A 22,374-nucleotide genomic window follows, 5' to 3' on the forward strand; every position below is an offset into this window, starting at 1 on the left:
TGAAAATGTGACTTGAGAAGTCATTTTGACCACAGCTCCCAGAGGACCTAACCTTGGACCCCCAGGGCTTAGAGGAACTGGGGAATTTCTTTTGTCTTTCTGTCCAATGGGTAGGTAAAATGCTCGCTACAAATACAGTAACAGGCTATGGAGCTACAAATATATATATGTAAAGACTATAGAGAATATATAAAAGCAAAAAAGGCATAAACCAATTTGGTATCAATCAACTGACCTATGCCTCAAAATAAAAAACCTGTCTGTAATCTTAGCACTTACTGTAACCCTCATTGTCCCTAAAGCCCTAGAATCCTTTTCAAAATCTTCCTGAATTTTTACTCTCACTTATATTCTAGAGCTTATCTAAAAAGAAACCAAATTATTTCAGCTCTTTTATCCATTTTTCTAAACAACTCCTCTCTTTTTAAATAATGCATATGTTTTCATTTGGTTTTGCCAATAATTTGCATTGAATACAGATCAATGTACATTTAGACAGCTCATACTGAAAGCCAGCATGGGTTAGGCAGGGATATTCAGACTCTCAGCACCTGTGCTGAAGCAAATCCATACTTTGCTGAAAAGGTGGCAATGTACTTTGCACATTTTTGAGGTGGGAAAGGAGAAACATCTATGGACTACATTTAAAAAATCCATGAAAATGCATCTGTTTTTAAACTGCAGGTTTTAGGTTTTTTCCATTTGTATGCTACAGATGAACAAGGTATTTTTAAAAAGAAAGGAAAAAAAAAGTTTAACTTCTAGAAAAACATTATTGTAATATAACAGACAAAACAGCTTGTTTGGCTTCCCCCTACCAGTAACCAGTGGAGGACATGTATGGAGCTGCACCTTGGTGTTTGCCAAGATTGAAAAGGTACTTTTGGTCTTAGACCCTTGGATAAACCTCACTACAAATTAATTGTTTCAACTGTCTGGTAAACTCCTGGCATTCCCAACAGACTGATGCACCATGTAGTTCAGTTACAGTGTCAAGGAGTACCACATTTGTGTTCAGTCTGTAGGATACAGAAATCCTTCAAAAAACAGGAGAAACAAACAAAAAGTCAACACTTCCTTCTACTTTCTTCATGACTCTCTTTCTGATGTTTGTTATCCTTCACTGGTATATCCTTCCTCACGTGAAAAGCCCCAGTCAATTTTCCATCTACACTTCTCTTAGCCTAATACAACCTTTCTAAAGGAGAAGAGAGAGAGAGAAAATACCCAAACTGCACTTAATGTTAAACATATGGACTGAGAATGGGTTTATACAATGACATATTGATGTCATTGTCTTCTCAATTGTTAATTCTCATATTAAACCCTTTGTGGCTGCCAAGTACTGACCTACCACTTTCACAGAACTGTAATCAGGATGCTTTGAAGAACAGCAGTAACTAATTCAGGGTAAACACTTCTGAATAAATATATACATATTTTTAACTCTACCAATTAATAAAGTAACAATCCAATTATTAAAGATGTAAAAAAAGCACCTTCCAGATGAAATTTGCTAGTAACATCTTCAAAGCTCAAGCACACAGTGTGGAAATAGACAATAAGAAAGACTCTCTTAAGAAAGGAACTCGGGAAAATAGTTATGAAATTACTTGCAGTTAGTGTCTGTATGAACTTGCTAAAACAAGCACCACCCCCACCTACAGAACATGCACATGCAGTCAGCATTTCAACAGAACATCCAGAGTGGCTTAAAGAAAACACATAAAACACAGGGCAAACTGAGTGTCTGCAAAGTTAACTGTTTTCATTACCACCTTAAGAGAAAGAAAACTGAAGACAATCTTCCAACATACACACTTCCACCACTTGAGCCAACCACCTAACTTGAAGACCAAAATCTCAACATCAAAAATACTCAAAGCTGGTCTGAAGGGTCTGAAGTGCCAAACATCCTTCAGACTGTTAGCAGTTAACTGAGATTCACTATTCACTTTGAGACTCACTTTTACTGAACACTAATTTCTGGTTAAGCATAATGCACACAAAAAATACCTTTTTATTTTTTTGGTCAGATATCAGTATCGTCCCCCATTTTCTACTCATGCGAGCTACATCTATATTACCTAATACAACAAAAAAGCCCTGTGCAAAAATGTATGTCTTTCAACCTTTCACTTTTCAACACACGTTCACACAGTAAAAGGTCCGCCTTTAATCGCGCTGCCTTAATTTGCCCTGGAAAAGGATGGAAAGGAAGCAAAGAAGAACCAAGACATTCTTATATCGCCTTTACCATCAGCAGTGCTGAGTTTCAACTCCTTTACTGCCTTCCCTGACAGGGCCGGGGGGCCCGGAGCCCCCGGGAGGCGCCGCTCGCAGACAAAGCCGAGCGGGGCCGCGGCCCGGCCGTGCGGGCCCCGCCGGGGCAGCGGCCCAGGCCGACCGCGGGGCCCGGGAGGCCGCTGGGGCGGAGGCGGGGCAGCACCGCCCGGGCCCCGGGAGGGACGGAGGGAGGGAAGGCTGCCGCCATCCCTCCCCTCTGGCCGAGGCGCCGGGACCACGGGAGCTGCGGCCAGCGGGCGCGACACACCCGCGCTCGGCCGCCATGCAGCTCCCGGCGCGCCATCTCCTACCTGCTCGGACCGGACCCAGCCCGGCGCTTCCCCCTACTACAGGCCGCGTCTCATTGTGCTCCCGCCGCCGCCATTTCCCCGCCGCCGCCGCCGCCTCAGTCCCCGCAGCTGTCAGGTCCCTCCATTCACCTGGGCCCGGGACGGCCTCCCCCTCCCTCCCTTGCCCCTGAGCTACGGCCGGCGCTACGCAAACGGAGCGCCGCCCCCGCCCCTCCCGCCCGTACCAACGGGGGCCGCCCAGCGCCCGCGGCGCAACCCCGCTCCGAGAATTCCGCCCTGCGCAGTCCGCACGCTCTGCATCCCCCCACGCTATGAGAGAAGGCCGGCGATTGGCGGCCGCAGCCGGGTAAAAGGTGAAAGGTTCGCGAGGCGGCCAATGGCACGGCGGGACACAGCGCCTGCCGGAGAGCCTCGGGGCGCTCACGTGCGCGCGCGCTCCCTCGCTCCCCTCCCCCGCCGCGCGGCGGGCGGGTCTCGCGCGCTGGGGCGGGGGCGCGCCGAGGCGCTGAGGCGGGGGCGGCGCCCGCCATCTTGGGAAGGGGCGAGCGCCCGGCCTCGCTCCTTGTGCCGCTGCGCGTTGTGCAGTGACTGGTGATGGAGGCACGGAGCTCAGGGGATGGGCTTGTTCTATCGCAGGGGAAAAAGGTGATCCCTTTTGACAATGCCAAATGTCCCACCTTTCCACACACAGCTGGCCATTTCTGTAAGAAGTCACTTTCCTGCCAAAGGCAAGGCTCTACTTTTCCACTGGGGAGCCTTTAGTCTTTTCTGGTGCAGGGCCCAGAAGGTGGAAGAAGAAGGGACAGCTGAAGGTAGATGGGTTTTGTGGACTCCCAAGGCAGCGTCTCCTTCTGTCACTGCATGAGGCAGATTGTTGCCTGGCTGGAGCACTGGTCTCACTCCAGTACTTTGGCAACACTCCATTGATCTGGTAGATGTTAACTGCTAAATGTTTTTAGAAGTGCCCTGAAATGTCTGGAATTAAACAGCTGGTGTAGGGTAAGGTTTTGTCACCACCAAAACCCTTCAGCCAGAGGTGAATGAGTTACATTTGTTTTAGGCCAGAGGACTGAGTGAGAGTCTCCTGCGATCTCACCTGCTTGCACAAGGACTGGATGGTGATCGGCCTTGGTGCCTGATAAAGATGACCATAAATGCCATGCCACTTCTGGCCAGCCACTGCCCTTGTAAGCTGAGTGGAAGGCAGTCTGTTTTCAATGGAAGATCTGTTTGCTGGACATCCTGCTTCCTCCTTCTGTCTGCTCTCTACCAGGGACTTGCCATGGTAACACAGTGTGCCTGCAAAATCAGTATGAAAAAGATAAAGCTGACTGGAGCACTCCTAAGATCCATTTAAAACAACCTGAATAAAATTACTTCAGATTCAAAGTGATCTAGAGGCCTGGGATATTATCAAATTAAGTATTTTCTTGGCACAAACCTCTGCTGCTGTTTAGAACAGAACTTCTGTAATGCCTGCCATTATGTTGTTAAGTGTTACAGTACTGGGTATTTTTATAGGATTGAAAGGGCATCCTTCTGTTTTTTTATGGATGGAAGAATAATTATATCCCATGACAAAAGCTGAGGAAGAAGAGCAGCTGTTCAGTCTTATCCAGTGGGAACTGTCAGAGCATATGGGTCTATTTTTCCAATTTTAGCTGAAGTAATGAAGGAAATTGGCATTCTTGATTCCTTCTAACATAAAATAGAGCAGAAAGAAACCCTCCTTAGTGCAGACCATGGTTAAAGAATGAAATTTATCCATTTCAAGTAGGTTCAAAGAGAAAGCAAGCAGAATACTTAGAAAACAAAATAGACAAATGCCAGGAGAATTCTGGAAGTTATTTTCTTATAAAATTGGGTGTCTTTCTCCACAGCTCATTCCTCTTTGAGCCTGCCTGCTGACAGGAGTTTTTGATTTAAAAGCACAGGATACAATCTGTGCTGTTCCTTACAATCTTGTCCCCACTACCCTCTCTCTATTATAAGAAAAAGATATTTGATGTCATATATTTGTGTAATTAGACCTAACCTTCAGAGTTTAACCCCAAATTAAAAATGTACTTTTATGTTGATTTCACAAATTCCTTACAAACATTTTTAAAGTGAGATGATCTCATCAGTGTGAGATGCAACTGAAATCTCCACATACTTGAAACTGGTTGGCATTCAGAGTTTGGTACAAAAACCACACAACCAACCATAAAAACAAAGCAAACAGGCTGTGGGATGAAAAGGACACACTACCCAACTATTAAAATCTGGAAAAGAATAAGTAACAATGTACCAAGTAACAGCATTCCCCATATCTTTAGTACTATAAATACTGATATTTACTTTATGGGGTAACTGTTGTTAGACAACAAGAAAATAGAGACATCGATCTCCCTTTTTAAAAAAATTAGGGATGAGTGGAGGCTTTTCTGGTTTTTTACATTGACTAAGATTAAAGAAAGATTCTGTTTGGGTTAGAAAAGAGGAAAACTGACATTAAAGATCACTTTGTCACAAAGAATTGTCTTTGTTCCTGCTACAGAACTGTCCAATCACACTGGTGGAAACCAGGCATTTCAGCTCCAGGGTCTAAAATGGGCTCTGAAGAGGTTCCATCCTGTGCGACAATGGTGACCTCTGTTGTTCCCTGCTGTCGGTACCAGCCGCGATGTCTTCTGACCCCGTGTCACACCCTGGTTCAGAAACGCACTTTGAAACAAGCTGGCAGTTACCAAGGAAATAGCTGCCCAAGTGTTGCATTCTAGTTTCTGGCCAGGAAAGGATGTGTCTATTCTGCCCTCCACTTGGGAAATTTTTCCTTGAGGCTTTCCTCTCAAGAAGCCCCCAGTCTGGCTACCAGGTTTTCCAGCTCATAGCTGTGAATCACTGCTGGAAAGAGCAGCTGCAAACATTTTAAAACACGTTGCTAATAATAACGCCTGCAGGGTATTATGAGAAAAAGCTGCAGGTATGATTATAGAGAAGGAAGTTGGAAGAAAGAAGATTCAATTTCTAAAACTGAGGCTTAGATTTTAACAAGGTGTTAGGTTGCATGAATCTTTGTCTCACCCTAACATGCATTAAAAAAGAAAAATATTGGCATGTTTTCCCACTTCAGTGACCCAGACTTCGTAATTCCAAGGATATTTTCCTTAGTGCAAGAAAAACTTAAATTATTTTTTTTTTTTTTACCTCTTTAAATTACTGACATGAGGATATGAGCTGATGTAGTTTGGAAACTGACCCCTCTGTCTCCTGGCAGCATTTCCCAGGCAAAGTTCCCTGCTTTTTCCTTGGATTTCTCCAGACTGATGATCTCCTCCATCATCTTCTACTTACAGTCTCTAGAGTGTCTCTATCACAGTGACACATCACTGAAGAAACTAAACAAATTTAAATCACTGGTAAGGAAGAGGGATGGAGAAAAATAAATGTTCTGTTAGGAAAAAAATCCGTTTTTGACCCCATATAGCTACCAGTGGCTGAAAAAAAATTGGGAACAAAATTTATGTCAACCACAAGATTTGTATTCAACTCTGAGCTTGTAATTCGGTTGGCTTTTCTGGAATGCCTCACAGAGAGAGAATATTTTTAAACCAAAATTGGCTTCCAACTCCTTTAGAAATAATTTTTGGCTTTTTTTTATGCCATCAAAGCTACAATGGGTTTGGATACTGTGATTAATTTTCCTATAAATTTATAAATACATCAAAAGTAGAAAAAGGAGGGAGTCACAAAAGACTCTGGTGTGACTACAAACATCTCCTGAACATGGGCAGCAAGAAGGAAAAGTTTTGCTCAGCTTTACTGATGATGTTAACCCTTGAAGAACTGAGTACTGCACTGTTTCCTCTCAAGTTTGTGCCAGTAGGGAACCAGAGGAGCAAGGGGGAAAGGCTCTCCCTTTCTGCCTTTTCTAAAAATGGGTGCAGGGTTTCCTTTTTCCAGTCACCCGGGACTTCACCTGATGGGGTTTTTTTACTGAAAAAGGGGAGCAATTTACAAGTAGCTGCAATGGCACAATACGAAAGATTTGTCATACAACAGTTAATAGAAGTTACTGATGTCCTTGAGATATACCCTTGTTAATGCTCATTTATGCCTGAGAACCAAGAAATATCACTTTACAACATATAAATCTATATGCATGTCAATTCTTGATAACATACAGAAAATACTTATCAGCAGAGTGATAAATCTGTTCCCCAGGATACAGAGCAAACATAAAAAAGAAATGAAAAATAATAAATTCAAAGTATTTACAGCAGATGGAGCTATACATTTTGCTTTGATCATATGTTATATGACATTCCAAGACAAAGAGTAGTTTGCCAAGGACTGTGATAATCCAGTGGTACTGTCTCACCAAGGAATGGAGTTAGTCACAAAAGGCATCTCATATATTGCTGCAATTAGCTCTCCTGGAAATAATCCTTGTAACATCAGTAGAAATATCAACTCAAGAAAAGATTACCACCATATATTGGTGTCATAAGAGAGAGCACAGCTCAAGTCAAAGGCTTTGCTATATCCGTGCTCCTGCTGGCTTTTGTTTACTGACCAGGTAAAATGAGCCCTGAAGAGAGGATGAAGGTTTCAGTTTACACCACCACCAAGAATATGTGTGATGGCCACAGGTTATCCTTAGGAGGTCTGCGCTCCTGCACAACCCAAGTGCATACTCAGTGTGTACACGTGTAGGGCTCCTTATCTGAAATGAACCCTGTGCTTGTCTTTGTTGCTGCTAAGGTCCAGATGAATCCAGTGTTTCCAACACTGCATATACATAATCTTCAAGCTACAATAACTGTAATTACACAACAAGGATAAGGGAGATTATTTTTGAGTTTCTGTCAGAATAACTTTTATCCCAGAGTAGTTAAAAGAAAACCAGTCCAATGGTTCCTGTCTTGCTATGTTTGAATTTGAACTAAAGTTTGGATCTCATACCACTGTAAAAGTATACTCTGCTTCCACACACTGAGATGACCAATCTTACCTATTTGAATTTTGCACCCTCCCTCCCCAGTGCACTTGCAAATTCCTAACCACAATGTCAGTAGCAAAAAAAAAAAAAAATATTTAAAAATCAAACCAAAACAAAACCAAAAACCAAAGTGTATTTAGAGATTTTAAAGTTTTGGTTATGGAAAGTGGTAGATGCCCTATCCCTGGAAACACTTGGCCAGACTGGACAGGTCTTCAAGCAACCTGATTTGATGAAGGTGCCCATGGCAGAGCAGGTAGACTAGATAACATTTTAAGGTCTCTTCCAGTCCAAACTGTTCTATGATTCTGGAAATCTACATTGCTATCAGGACTGGGCCCAAATATCCCAAAATCTCAACAGAACCATGAATATTCTCCTGCTATGTACACTTGGGTGTGGGGAAGGCTGGTCCAATAGGCAAGTACAACCACTGCAGGAGTGGTTAGAAGCACTTTGAAAACATGTGAGGTGATTTGATTTTGTAGAAGGATTAGAGGAATATTTACAAGTCCTAAAGCGTGATACCCATGAAACTTTTAGAGAGGAAGCATTCCTATACCTTTCCCATATGCCATTTCCTTTCAGTGTATTTATCCAATTTAGATATATTTTTCAGGACACACATCATGGGGCAAATTCTGAACTGTATTGCAACTCTATTGTATTATATTTTCTTTTTCTCATATACTGCACAGGGAATTAAGATGTAGGGGGAAACTACATAGTAAATATGAAATGGTACTGCAGCTAGTAATTTACTAATGCCCAAGTCTATACATATATATAGACACAACCCAGATAAACAAATTGTAAGAACAGTAAATAATTAAGCACAACTGTTTTTGTAAGCTTTTCCATGATTCCCTTTATAATGCCAGTTTCTATGCATTAATAAGTTAGTAATTCTTCCCCTTTATAGAATTTTTGAATCCATTTGTTTGTTGACCAGAAAAAAAGTTTGGATGCTTCCTCCAAAATGAAAAGTCACTTTTTGGGTAAGTGGGAAACAATGCACTTTATGAATTTGCAGTCTTTACTGAGGTCTTTCCTCCTAGAACATGCATTTAGTTTCTAGGCATGAAAATGTGTAGATAGATAAAAAATAATATATATAATAGATACAATATATAATAATAACAATTAATAAATTCAACAATTAGAATCCACAAGGACAAACCCACAGGTAACAGATTAGGAAGCCTGTCCATTTATTTCAAAACTGGAGATTCTGTAAAATAAATTGCAGCTATTCACTAGTAAATACTATTCTTAATAAGCATAACAGTTTCTTAAAACATTTTGTTTAACGGCTATACAGAAGAATTTAGTTCTTTCTCACAAAAATTAGCTTTGATCAACAAGTGCAAACATCCAATACAAGCCTCTGACTGAAGTATTCAAAAGAAATGTATTTGAAAGTACATGAAAATGCATTTCCTTCCTTATATCTGGACACCACTCAAATTCTCCCAGCATTTGTTCTCATTTTAAAAAAATCATCATTCCTCAACACTTGCCAAAGAGAAACATGTATTTTAAATATTACATTCCTTACGTACAAATTATCTATTTAGGATGAAGTCCCTCATTAACTCTTTAGCCATCTAGCACTTTAAACTAGAGAACTTTAACAAGAAAGGTAAAACAGTTTATTCAGCTTTTTACACAGTGGTATACAATAGCACAAGGTGGTATACCTACTAAAATGTTTTGTTCAAGACAAAAGTACAAGTTGAATTTTTCATTACAGTAAAAATACGTATTTAACTTGTGTAACTTATTTGGCATTAAAATGTGACTGCATTGTTTCTCTCAAGGACTCAGCAGCATATATGTTGAAAGTTACTTGATTCACATCAGACCAGTCATTTTGAAATAAACAAGAGTGATTTTCTCTTACAGTCTTAATAATGGCCATAGACCAAGGACCCCCCTGTACAAACTAGTCCCTGGACACAGCAAATCTATTCTGCTAATCAAAGAGATTCCAGGAAGGCCCAGTGAAAGTAATGAAACTATTCAGGGAAAAATATATTACCTGGCTTCAACACAGCAGTGACAACCAGGAACTAGTCTTTCTTGGAATGGTAGGTTATAGTATTTCTTACTAGGGTAAAATAATTTTTGTTGGTCCTTCTAACCTTTTAATGAAGAAGAAAAAAAATATATTAATCACTGAGGGGCCAATTTTATGTTCCAGAGACATAAACTTAAGATATTTCCCCCCACTATGGGGAGAAATAACATGGGGCTCATTTTCCAATATCAGCAGTAGCATGTGCTTGGAAAGGAATTGTCAAAAGTGCCACTGAGGTGGAAGGAGGTTTTCCATGTCTTACATTTAGTGGAGGAAAGAAACACTTTGATGTTCCACAATTTCAGTTAAGATAACCCTGAAATGACTATGGCACTTGAACAAATAAGGATTAATTTTTCACCCTTTGTGAGCTCTGGAGTTGTGTGAAGCTATGGACAGAAAAAGCGAGTTTCTCCACAGAGAACATAACTTTTCCATCTCATTTAATGTGCATGTATCCCATTCTCCTGCATGAACAGCTTCATGATCTTGGGCTGGCATGGGCAAGGACAAGCCACATTGTGTGTCCTGTTTAGATGCAAACCTGGAACATGAACATGGTAGTTGGGCAGCTGTAAATTAGTGTTGTCATTGGTGTGTCAGGGGAAGTTATTTACCTGACAAAAACCTGCACAATGCAGAAATACAAAGGATTTAGTGTTTTTTACTTCCATTCAAATCTGCTACCTATAAGCTCAATGGAAACAGCAGGCAACCTATTGTCATGGTATGAGCTTTCAGCTGTAGCAGTTTGGGAACTTCCATGGCCATACGTCAGCCTGAAATCTCACACTTGTTTTCCAGTTATTTGTTCCCTGCTGCTGTTCTCTTAGTTGAAGATGGAAGTAGATGTTAACTTCCTCTCTTTGGAGGGTTGATTCTGCAGAATTTAGGAAAACAAATGCTCTGTGTAAAATGGAGGTAACTGAAGTGAGTGGTGTATTCTTGGTGTACATTGAATTTACATGGGCATTGCATAGGCTCCAGCGACTTCCTGGCCTATGTGGTTGATGTTGATTTATGTGCCCTCAGGGCCAGATCTTGTAGTGTGTGCTTAGCACACAGATGTGTTGCACTGACTTCCACAGAAGTAGAGGAACTGAACACATCACTGGATGCATTCACGTTTGTGCTTGGCAAGAAGGGACTCCCAAGTATTTAAAGCTAGCATAAGTGATAATGCACAGTTATAATTATTATTATGTTAGATGGCTGTATGTGATACCACATACACTGGCCAAATGAATTTCCTACAGGTCGGATTCTTTGAGGATTAGTGCAGAGAACCCTAAAAACCTCCACTGGGTATGGCATGGTACCCTTGTAAACTCAGTGGAGCACCATTTGAATAAAGTTACAGTCATACTGAACAGGAGTAAACTAAGAGTGTCCAGAAAGTTTACAGGATTTAAGTGTGTTTAGACGCCAAATATCAACATGTAGAGATTTCAGCCTCAGGAAGTTTTAATGGAGGAAAGTAGCTCAATCACTCAGTATATTTTGCAACTTTAGCTGAAAGTTTAACATCACAAAATTACATATTGCTATGCAGCTTTAAGAATCACACAAATGTATTCAATCATTTCCCCTGCTTTTCAGATCTGCTGTTCATTAAAAGCTCTTCTCCTGTTTGCAGTTTCCGGTTTTCAAATGGATGACATAACCAATGCATAGCTTAATGTTCATTCTCATGAGTCATAATTAATAAATAATTGTATCACATACATAGAATTTTACAGGTACTCTTAAAATGGTTTTACAATTCTATTAAATATATAGATAAAATAATCACTGCTATATAAAAAATCATTTTAAAACAGCTGAATTCTCAAGCTTTGCATAAAATTCTGTAGACACATTCATTACAATCTAGAAACTCAATAAAAATACATTTTAGAGCTCAATCTCAAAAAAATATTCATGGCATTGAAAATTGATTGTCATTTTGTACTGTAGTTTGTGTTTGCTCTGCCTTAGCACTAATAATTTCCTACAATTTGGCAAAAGCTATAATCTGGTCAGTTTGTAGATTATGTGAATGTTTTACTCACTCCTTCAACTCTAAATCATCTGCCCTGTAAATGTTTAGTGGGGTTCCATCTTTTTAATGGTTTATCTTTCCTTGCACTTTCTATAAAGTCATGATGAAATACTTTGTGGTTAAGTTACATGACTACAACAACATTGAACCATCCTATTATAGTTGCCACTCAGTCTTTAATGCTGCTTCTGTGAACACCGAACATCCTTTATCCAGTGATCCTCAAGGCACTTCCTGACGCTCACACTTCACAATGCTCTGCTACCCACATTTGCTCAAAACCAGCAGGTTTTAGAGTCTTAACAGATCAGTACCCCTGTGTACCTGAATTCAGCTTCCAAATCAAAATACCATACGTGGGCAGTTCAAGCTTAGCATTTTTCAATCCAGGCAAAAGTTCAGCAAAACCTCTGTATTCAGAAAGTGCACATACCTATTGGAAAATGGGTAGACAATGGGTTGCCCAGAGTTTAAACCCTCCACTATAGCCAGTCAGTCCTCTGGGCAGCAGCTTAAAATAGACTTTGCCATAATAAATGTTTCATAACCAAGTTTTTAGGAAGTAGTTCAGAATAGTCTACAAATCCTAAAACCAAGCAGTGTTTTCAGAACAGGGCACTTGCATTAAGGAATTGGATCTTGCACTGTGGAAGAAGAGATGCAGGCTCACAAGTCAGTTTAAGTAGGGGAAGCTGCTGCTTATGCAGATGTCAGTCCTTACAGTTCGAGGTAAAGGCAAAAGTCTTGAAGAGTTTAGTTGTTTTAAACACAATTGACAACATCAGTATAATCACTCTTAGTGCTTCACCCTGGATCTTCTTACCCATGGAATGGGTGGGTAAGGTACACTGCTTCTGTTATAGCACACCCACAACAAAACAAACCTAAAAACTGAAAGCAATGTAATACCAAATATCATGGAATGGCTTAGTATTTTTGTTCCATCTATTTTGGATGGAAGAAGCAATCTCTGTCTCTCAGTGGGACAGGCTGGAAAGTGTACCTCAGTTTAAACACTGTGGAGATGACCAATACAATGGGGTTGTGGGATGCTGTTTGACATTTTAACTGCTCATTTCAATGTATCAATCACAGTTCATCAGTGGCAGGTAACAAAGAAAACCTTGGGTTTTCTCCTCCTTGGAGAAAAATACTGTGTAATGATATTTCTGGCATCAGTGCATTCCCATTCACCTTTCCATTCTTCATGGATGTAAGTAATTTAGCTAAGACATCCAAAGAGCTCCTCATCCTGATTAATTTTCTTAGGAGGAAGGAAACAAGAAGGCAGCATAATTGATTGAACTTTGATAGCTGTAAAGCCCTATAAAGAGACTGTAATCCAACTCCAAATAGTCTCTGCTGAAGATTAATGACATGGAAGAACCAGAGTAAAGACACAAAGGGTCAGAAAAAGTTGTCATAAACCAAAGAGACCTATGAAGAGTGAAACATAATGAAAAGCTGTCAACATTTTGCTCCAAACTAGTGCAGTACACTGCTGCTTGCAGCTATTAAATAGATGCCCTATCCCAGCCTGGTATTCCCTGGTTTTCAGGATAAGCATAAAATGTTTCTTGTACTAAATTTTATTCTTTCAGAGGAGAAAGCGCTAACCTTTCATCTTTCTAATTTAGTCTACTTCGAGAAAGCACTTTCAAAAATTGCCATATAGGTTTTCTTTTGGAAGAAAGTATCACTGCCTTCCACAACAAGCACAAACAAGTTCATGGATCACAAAATCTGCTGACTCAGAATCTTGACTGCTTTCGTGAACAGGATGAAAGAAATGTTTTGGGTTTTTTTTACTTAAGCTGATTTAAGCCAAATTAAGCTGGGACATTTTGATCTCTTCCTCATCAAGAACAATGGATCTTATTTCTAGGTTCATGGGGTGAATCCAGTTCTAGTCAACAGTGGCAGGACAAAATAGGAAAGAGTTCAGCTTTGTGGAAAGGGGCTCAGAATTTTATCTTCAATGTTTAAGATCTCCTGTCATTCCTTACTTCTATTGAATTCTAACTGCAGCTCAGGAGAAAAATCCTAGGGGAACAAAAAGCTTATGAAGAAGAATGAAGTGTGATGGATGGTTAGGATTGCTCCAGCAGGTAACATGACTACAGACAGGTTTTAAATACCTGTAAATAATTTACTGCATATTTTGATGTATCTTGATCCCAGGTGTTATTAGTTCATCTGAAAACTTAGCCAGGGCAGGGATACACCTTATGCTACAACAAAATTTGTAAAACTTATAGTCATGTCATTTAATTTTCACTCAATGTAAAATTATAAAATCCTTCATTTTAGGAAGTATATTACAGTCAACCTTCTGAATTTTCAGATGGAAGAAGCAATGTGATGTAGCCTCATAAAGCATACCATGAAACTAAAAATGTTTCAATTAGAAATAGTGACTTCATTAAGTCACATGGAGAGAAGTTACTGCTTTGAAAATGAAGACTTCTTTTTTTGTTCTACAAAGCATGGATTACACCTTCTCTGGCAAAAATCCTATATCAAATATCCTAAAGTGATCATTGATGTGGACAAAAATTACAAGTGGCAGAAGTAGCTCAACTGTGCCCATGGATAAGCCACAGGAATCACTTCAGTCACACTAGGAAGTCAGTACTCATTGTCAGCATTTTTTTGTATTTAGTTTTACATCTGTCATTTCTTTCTCAATTGAATTGGACACTTAAAAGATATTTCGAATTATTTTACCACACCCTAGTGCCTTAACAGTAACCTCAGCTACTGTTACCTATTATTTTTTGTATCTGCAAAAGAGAGAAATCTTTATGCAATTTGTTAATTAAAGCAGCAAAGAAATTTAAGCAAAAGCAGACTCGGAAGCACTGAGGTACTTTCTTAAAACTTTAGTTTCTGGGCTGAGATTTCCCATATAAAGTCTCCTAAGAAGCAGCTAGCATGTATGTTCTTCACACTTCTTCATACCAAATTTATTCCTGAAAATCAAACACACCAAAAGGTGCAGGATAAAAATTACTCTAAATCATAAAAAAAATCAAACTTCTCTACCCCAATAAACCCTCAACCTGATTTTGTTGCACCACTGGATTTGCTGCTGGAACTGTAATCAGTTCCTGATGTGTTTTCACTACCTGTAGCTCTGCTCTGCCTCCAACTCTTTCAAATGGAAAATGTGAAGAAGCATTTCTAGCCTTGCCCTTGCAAGTGGTCAGATCCAGAGGTAAGTCAACACCATCCCTTTTCCATACCTATCAGCCCTACATAAGAAAGTGAAGCCAGAAGAATAATTTTTGAAGACTAGAGCTCTGAATTGTTCATACTTCTACTGATAATTATCTGGTTTTATTGAGCATGTTATAAAGCAAGGCACAAATGTACAAAATCGCATCTACTAAATCAGATAATTTTTATATATATTTACACAATTACCATAATATAAAACGTGCTTTGACACTGTCATAGCACAACAGTAGCGGAATTGAAGACAACCTGATAATAAACACAAATACCAGGTCCTGGATTTCTGTTTGTGCTTCACCTGAAGGAACATATTCATATGCAGATACACAAAGCAATCCAGCCACCATCCCTTTATTTTCCACACCTCACACAGATCAAACTTTGTTGCTAAGAAGCTGTGGAAGGAGTAAAAGGCAGTAGACCAGCACCCAAAAGAAAATGACAAAGTAGAATAGCTCTGGTTGCTCAAAAATTGTTATCTCATGAGTTGGTGCCGGAGTCTCGCTTGCTTCCAAGTCCTTTTTCTTCCTGAAAACAGGAGAGAATTCAGTAAGAGGCAAGGAAAAGAAGAAGAAAACTTCAGTGTTAATAATTACTGTGAAGATCAGAGGGTGGTCTAAAAGACAGCAGTTTAATGAACCTTTTCACTCTAGTCAGTTGGAGGGCCTCAGCTAGACTAGGAGGGACATACTGGGCTTTAGCAGTGTGTTCCTTCCAGATTCAACATATGTAAGAATCAATCTTCTGAAAACTCAGACAAATTCTCAGGTAGTTTAGTAAGTGCCATTACAGCACAGCCCTCTGATATAAGGAGACTTCCACCTGTCAAGAAGATGCCTTTTTTATTTTCAGAACAGTAAACATAGCACTGGGCAACACATGTCACACTTCCACAGTTTTGCTTATACACTGGATCTGACTTGATATACTTTGGCCAGATCATCTACTTTCAGAGCCCCTCATGCTAGGCACTAGAATATTAAACAGAAAAAGCCCACGACTTCCAACCAAGAAACCAACTAGCAGCTGGGGGTTTGCAGGACAGCTCCAAAATTTCAACGTCACAAATTTCCAGCTATGGTTCATAAGGGCAAAGCCTGATGGATTCTGCCACCACTGCTGAGCTCTTACAAAGACAAGGAAAGGTCTTATTTAAAAAGGCACAAGATGGTGCAATCATTTTATAATTTTCTAGTACTGTAAGAAAATCACTCTGGCAAACTGTTTTTAATCTACTTTTGGAGAAAAATGGTGTTTTTTCTACTTGGGGCCTCCTACTGGATATATACCTGAGTATTACATGAAATTTGCTTAATATCAGCAAATTGTACAACTGATACAGCTGTAACAGCTATTTGTGTAATTTTGTGGGTTTTTTTACAGAGGGAGAGGCCAGTGGATCCTGATAATATTTTGTGTGTTTTCTGCATCTAAATATAACAATCATTTTACCTAGAAGTTCAAAGAGGTACTATTCAGTATCAGCTAAGAGGCAAAACCTAAAGCGATACTTGTTTCTTACAGATATTTAGACTCTAATACCAAAGGGATGAACACTCTGTGTTCATGACCAGTCACCCTAAGTCTAAACTAAACACACATGCAAAACTCATAGATACTCCAACAGAGGCCAGTGCTCCACTGAAGTAATTAACTCCCTGGCACTGATCTCACTAAATATCGTTTTGACAGTCTTCCAAACATGGAAAGAGTCATTGCTGCCAGAGGGCTTACTCCTCTCTCAGCCAGAGATATCCACCACATGGGGAAAATGCTCAAAATCTTGCTTAGGCAGCTGAATCTTTCAGGTCAAGAAAAAGCATTTTAGTCAAGGGACAGACTGAGCAATTAGGAAATTCTGTATCTTACACCTATGGGAAATGTGGACTCCGAGCCATTACAGAAGATAGTTGCTACCATTATAATTAATTTCCAGCTCCCTTTGAATCACTGCTAGTAGTGCCTAGGAGTTATGGCTTCCTTGCAAAAGTCAGTCTGAATAAGAAACACTCACCCGATGATTAATGGATTTTCACCCATATCTGTAATCTTCGGCTCGTTTACACCATAGGTTTCCTTAAACAAACCAGGAATAGATTAGATAACAAAAATAAAATGCAGCATCTCACAAAGGTGGTAATCGTGTATTTTATGCAAATGTATCCAATGTTTGCTCAATTAAAATGAAGTGTGCTTATAAACATATTTTCTGTCACCACATCCAGTACTGAAGTCTGGTGCACACACAGAAAAGGAAAAAAGTTGTGAAATAAGATTTTTTTGCTTTCAACTGCTTTCATCACTTGAATAAAATTCCCCTTGTTCACATGTATTTGTGGAAGCTCTGACAGTATTGCAAAACTAAAGCATCTGTGTTAAACCTCCCTTTCACTGAACACTGGTGGCAGCATTTTTTTTTAAACTCAAAAATTCTGACCATCCTCCAAGATGGTCAGAATTCTGGTTTTGTGTTGAAAAATGGCCATATTCCTGTCCTTGCTCAGCATGCCCAGATTGCTGATGCCGTCTATTCCTTCTGACTTTAAAAATAAAAATCCAGACCTCGGCTGTATCGTGTTCTCTCAAGAAGCCAGTGTGAATCACATCTGTCATTGGGGACGCAGTTTCACATTACGACTAAAATTCTTTTAGGGTTAGCTGCTGCTACTGATAGTATAATACAATACACTGCTACTGTGAGGAAAAGGGATGGAGCCCAGTTTTTCAGAAACAGTGCTCTTCAGGAGACACCCAGCACTTTTGCAGGGTTGAGACCAGGGCATCAACATTATACAGAGAATGCAAAAATTAAGAGAAACCGGAGCAGCAAACAAAAGCAGCTTCAAACAAGCAAAATGTTGCAGCTATACAGGTATGATGAAGTAAGATTTAAAGTTACAACAGATTTAACTGTAGTATTAGGTACTCCTTTGTGAATCTGCTTAACGTTCAGTAAAGTTTAGTATGTTTTTAGGAGAGTTCAGTAAAACTTTGCAACTATGCCTGGTTTTAGCACAAAAATTATTATAAGTCACAAGACTTTCATACTGTTAGAGGTCTTTTTACAGTGTGTGAACTTCTGGAGTTTGAGAGAACCAGAGAAAGAGTAATAAATAAATGTCCACACTTACCTCCTCAGAAGCATTTCGAGAAAACCTTTTTCGGAGATGAATGTTGGCATCACTGTCACTGCTTCTGTATGTCAAAGCAAAGTTTTTAAATTCATAAAGTTTAGTTTAAAAGAGACACTGCAAATGGATGTGACAGGTTTAAGCTACACAAAACCACAAATATGCATTGCTGCATGTATTAGAATATGGACTGGAATTTATCAGTAACATGATAAAAATGGCTTTGGGAAAATCTGACTCACAATAAAAATATCATATTCTCAAAAATGAACATTTTCTGAAAAATTGTATCTGAGACATCACTGACATTTAACTGAGAGTATACCCAAGTTTTATGGCCATTGATATAAAAAAATTGGACTGACAGGGAACAGTAAGCTTGAAGGGGACAACAGGTTTTTTCTGAGCAAACTCTCAAATTCATTAGAGTGCTCCAGTGATAAGCATCAACAAATTACAATTTATACCCCACTCAGATTACCTAAGAATAAATTAGAACATAAGAAAAACCAGAAGTAAATAAAGCAAAATTAGCTGAGTGTCTCTGTACTGGGCCTGGCTGGGCTGCAGTTAAATTTCCCGAGAGCAGTGGGCTGGGGCTGGGCAAGCGGCTTGGAGGGGAAACAGCTGGGAGAGCTGACTGTGGGCAGTGACACCCCCACACACACTTGTTCTTATATCTGTCTTCTGAAGCAACCACTACACCCTACTTCCCAGGAAGTGGCTGGACACTGTTGTGCTGATGGGAAGTAGAGAACAAATTAATTTATTTTTGGTCTTCTTCTAATTTGCTTCCACACATGGCCTTTGTCTTTTCATTAAAATGCCTTTACCTTGACCCATGAGTTCTTTATCTTATTTTCTCTGCAACATCTCATTTACTTGTTCATGACCAGAAAAAAAATCCAAAAAGTATCTACTGAAATCAATCCATGTCATGCTTCCACACAGTATCACAATGCACATCAACTATTTAATCTACATTACAAAATACTCTCTCTGTTAGAAAAGCAATAATAACACTTCCATGTTCAAAATACATTGGGCTTCCACTTGGGTTTTGTGTGGCAAAGTTTGTAGCACAGTCAAATCAAGTCCCACTGAATCACTCGACATATTTAAGAGAAACACAGGAAAAAGCCAATCAATCCCAATACTTCTTCCCAAAACAAGACTACAATAAACATGCAATGGATAGGGCAATTTCAAAAGACCACTTAAACATATTTAAGACAAAGTTAATGTGAAATACCTGGTAAATTCCTGGAATTCAGCATTTTCTTCCAGGTCATCTTGTGATAGAGCAGTAATGGCAAATTCTGAAATCTGCAAATCTTCTTCAATCATATTTTTCTCTTCCTCCTCTGTATTACTATTTTCTTCTGGTGTGTTTATGGCTATTGGTAAATCCTCTAGATGTTCTACTATGGCCTGCTGAAATTAGGAAATGTTTTGCTTTAGACAACATGGCTGATTCCCAACCCTTCCAAATTATCTTAGTGATGCAGCCTACTCAGACACTCAATTGCAGATAGTATGAGACTGAAAGTCTCACTGAAGAGAATAAAAAAGCAATTAATTTCTTGAAAATCTTTAGTGATACACAGAATCATCAGTTCAACACACATACATACATACATAAATAAATACAGTTGGAAAGTCAGATCTTTCTATTAAGAAGTCATGACATGACATGGCTCTTTGAAGCAATCCACTAGACTTTTGTAAATCTACCCCAAATTAGTCCTTCAAGTTAACAGAAAACTGACTTCATTACCGTAAAGTCAGGACCAAAACATGTTCAAACAACGTGCCTAAGCAACATGTAGAGCAGCATTAAATGGACACTCATTCCTGAAAAATGCTGTCAAAAATTACTATACTGGAAAACATGAAAGGTACTTCAAAACCGGCATCTGCAAGAAGAGATGCAGGAGCAAACTGCCTAAACCAAATACCCACAAAGTACCCACTTCTTTCTCCTTCTCCAGTGCAGAGAAGCCTTCATTTCACTTATGTAATGTATCGTACTCAAATTGTTTTTTAAGTTTTTGTAGACAGATATACTTGGGACAAAGTATTGAGACAAAGTTATCATTGCCTGTATCCTTTCTTTAGAAGCAATACTAATTTCTGTTAACCTCATTAGAGATTATTGGAAATACCCTCTCTGGTAATCTATTATGTCTAAGGATTTTACAGAAACCTCTAACTATTTTAAAACATAATAAAAAGTCACATTTTTGCTGTACTTTTAGGTAATCTTTTATGCTTAGGGATTACAGAAGCCTCAAATTACTTTAAAACATAATATAAATTCACATTTTTGCAGTGTCATTTAGGACTTATTTTCTCTTTTACTGTCAGATCTTCTCAGGGATCTGCAATTCCATTCATTCCAGTAGGGGGCTGTGGCAAACAGTGTAATGGAACAGGAAACCAAGTACATTTTAAGTATCTCACCCAAACAATGGAAAATGAAAGCAAATGAAAACTACTGGGATCTGATGCTAAGTCCACATATATATATAAAAGAAATGCTGATAATAAAATAAAATACCTCAGGATGTTGTGGAATAGTGGAATCTTCATGGTTGGTGGCCTTATTGCCATCTTCTTCTATTTCTAACTCTTCTACTAGTAATGGCACTTCTTTTTCATCAGAAGAATTCACGTGACTGCTTGTTTTTGTAGTTTCCTCCTCACTGTTCTCAGTATCTGTTTCTGATGGAGGGGTACCGAGCTTATTCTCCAGTTCTGACTCTGGAGCATCTTCCTTGTGATTCTGTTCTGGTAAGTTCTTGTCATGTAAAACATCTGTTACTGTTTCAGAAGAAGCTTTTTCATTTCCTGTATCATAACCTTCAATACAAGGCTCGAGGTAAGCATTCAACACTGCTGATATGGGAACATTATAATGTGGATAATAAAAGAGATCATGGGGTATCACGGATACTTTTGAAGAACTGGGTAGCACTTCAGCTGCAGATTCAACTTCATCACAGCTGTCCAGGTCCTCTGGAGTTTTAGGTACATCTGAGAGAGAGTCATCAGATATTTCGTGCTGTGTAGACAGTTCTTCGCTTTTGAGATTAGAACCATTCAGTGAACAAGGGTTTGTTTCTATTGTCTCAAGGACAGGTGATTCCTTTGTATGTTCATCTTGTGGAAGTGTCTGTATTTCCTCATTTAGAAGGTGGAGAACGTATTTCTGTGTATCTTCTTGTTTTGATGTATCTTCTGGTAAAAGAATTGAAGACTGAGGTTTACTCTCTTCAACTTTATTAATAGAATCATCTGTAAGTATACCTGAAGTCCAGGATAATGGACTCAAAGAAGAAGTATTGGCTGAAAGGCTCTTGGTTTCATTGTCATATTCAGTAGGGGTCTCCTTAGTTAATTCTTCAGAGTATTCTTCAAAAGAGTCAACAGAATTTTTCTGATTTGTCAAAACAGCTGGAGAAAGGTCATCATTTTGTTTCAGTGGATCATCAGAGATGCTGTCTTCACCTGACATGAATTTATCATTTAGAACCTCCCAAGAGGAATTAGATTCAAAACTGACAGGTCCTGTAATTTTCAGTGAGGTAGGCCTTTGAGGCTCCTCTTGAGATGTTTCCTGTAAATCGCCTAACACTTGACTCAGTTTCCCATTACAATTTTCAGAAGTGGTTTCTGATGGGATTCTCTCAGGGATATCATGAATATGGACCTTTGGAGGAGCCGGATGACTCCTCTCATGATTAACAGTATACATGTTTTCTTCATTTTCACTTAAAATCAGGATTTTGCCTTCCTTTTCTGACGGTGTATCTTTGATGTGGACATATGTGGACTCAATTGGAAGCTCCTTGTCAGGATCTGTAAAGTCTTCCTGTAAGTGATCATACACCATCAGAAGACAAATCCTAGCCCAGATACCATTTCACATTTCCCAAACACAAAGAATAAATACCAATATTTCAGTCCATTAACTTATGAATGTCCAATTAAGGACTTACATATTTTGAAAGTAGGAAAACTAATTTGGCAAGTCAAGTGCCTTGAACAAAGATCAGTGTCAGGAAGGCAGTTGTACAAGAAGATCAGAATGCAGAAAAGCCTACTCCTCAATTGTTAATCTATTTATCTCTCCCTGCTGCACCTGTGGAGACAGCTGACTTGGCTTTTTGACACAATCCCAAACCCTGGGAATAACATAAATCTAACAACTCCAATAAATCCACTGTGAAATATATTAATATACTAGATTATTTCCTTCCAACAGACTCTATTAAAAGAAAGGTAGGTTTTAACTTTGTTCA

The 22,374-nt window shown here is 39.3% G+C and overlaps 2 protein-coding genes across 8 annotated transcripts in view; both read right to left on the reverse strand.

The window, feature by feature from the left end:
• Window positions 1-2,958, reverse strand: part of DICER1 (dicer 1, ribonuclease III) — a 63,105-nt gene extending 60,147 nt beyond the window's left edge. For 2 of the 5 annotated variants that reach the window (XM_031504918.3, XM_021549682.3), the window contains exon 1: window positions 2,598-2,737. The gene's annotated coding sequence lies outside the window, so the exon portion shown is untranslated. Of the gene's footprint in view, window positions 1-2,257; window positions 2,311-2,597; window positions 2,752-2,821 lie in introns of those variants that run through there. The other 3 variants (XM_021549683.4, XM_085580680.1, XM_085580679.1) reach the window with 3 other exon arrangements.
• Window positions 2,959-15,019: 12,061 nt separating this feature from the next.
• Window positions 15,020-22,374, reverse strand: part of CLMN (calmin) — a 69,266-nt gene continuing 61,911 nt past the window's right edge. For all 3 annotated transcript variants that reach the window (XM_021549674.4, XM_085580682.1, XM_077783975.2), the window contains 5 exons: window positions 20,631-21,944; window positions 19,323-19,504; window positions 18,071-18,134; window positions 16,954-17,015; window positions 15,020-15,467 (listed from right to left, as the gene is read on the reverse strand). In XM_021549674.4, the coding sequence (XP_021405349.3) occupies window positions 15,314-15,467; window positions 16,954-17,015; window positions 18,071-18,134; window positions 19,323-19,504; window positions 20,631-21,944 (1,776 nt within the window). In that variant the 3' untranslated portion in view covers window positions 15,020-15,313. The remainder of the gene's footprint in view (window positions 15,468-16,953; window positions 17,016-18,070; window positions 18,135-19,322; window positions 19,505-20,630; window positions 21,945-22,374) is intronic.

Source organism: Lonchura striata, chromosome 5, assembly GCF_050655825.1.
Source record: "Lonchura striata isolate lonStrDom1 chromosome 5, ASM5065582v1, whole genome shotgun sequence".
In the NCBI taxonomy this organism is placed as follows: Eukaryota; Metazoa; Chordata; class Aves; order Passeriformes; family Estrildidae; genus Lonchura; species Lonchura striata.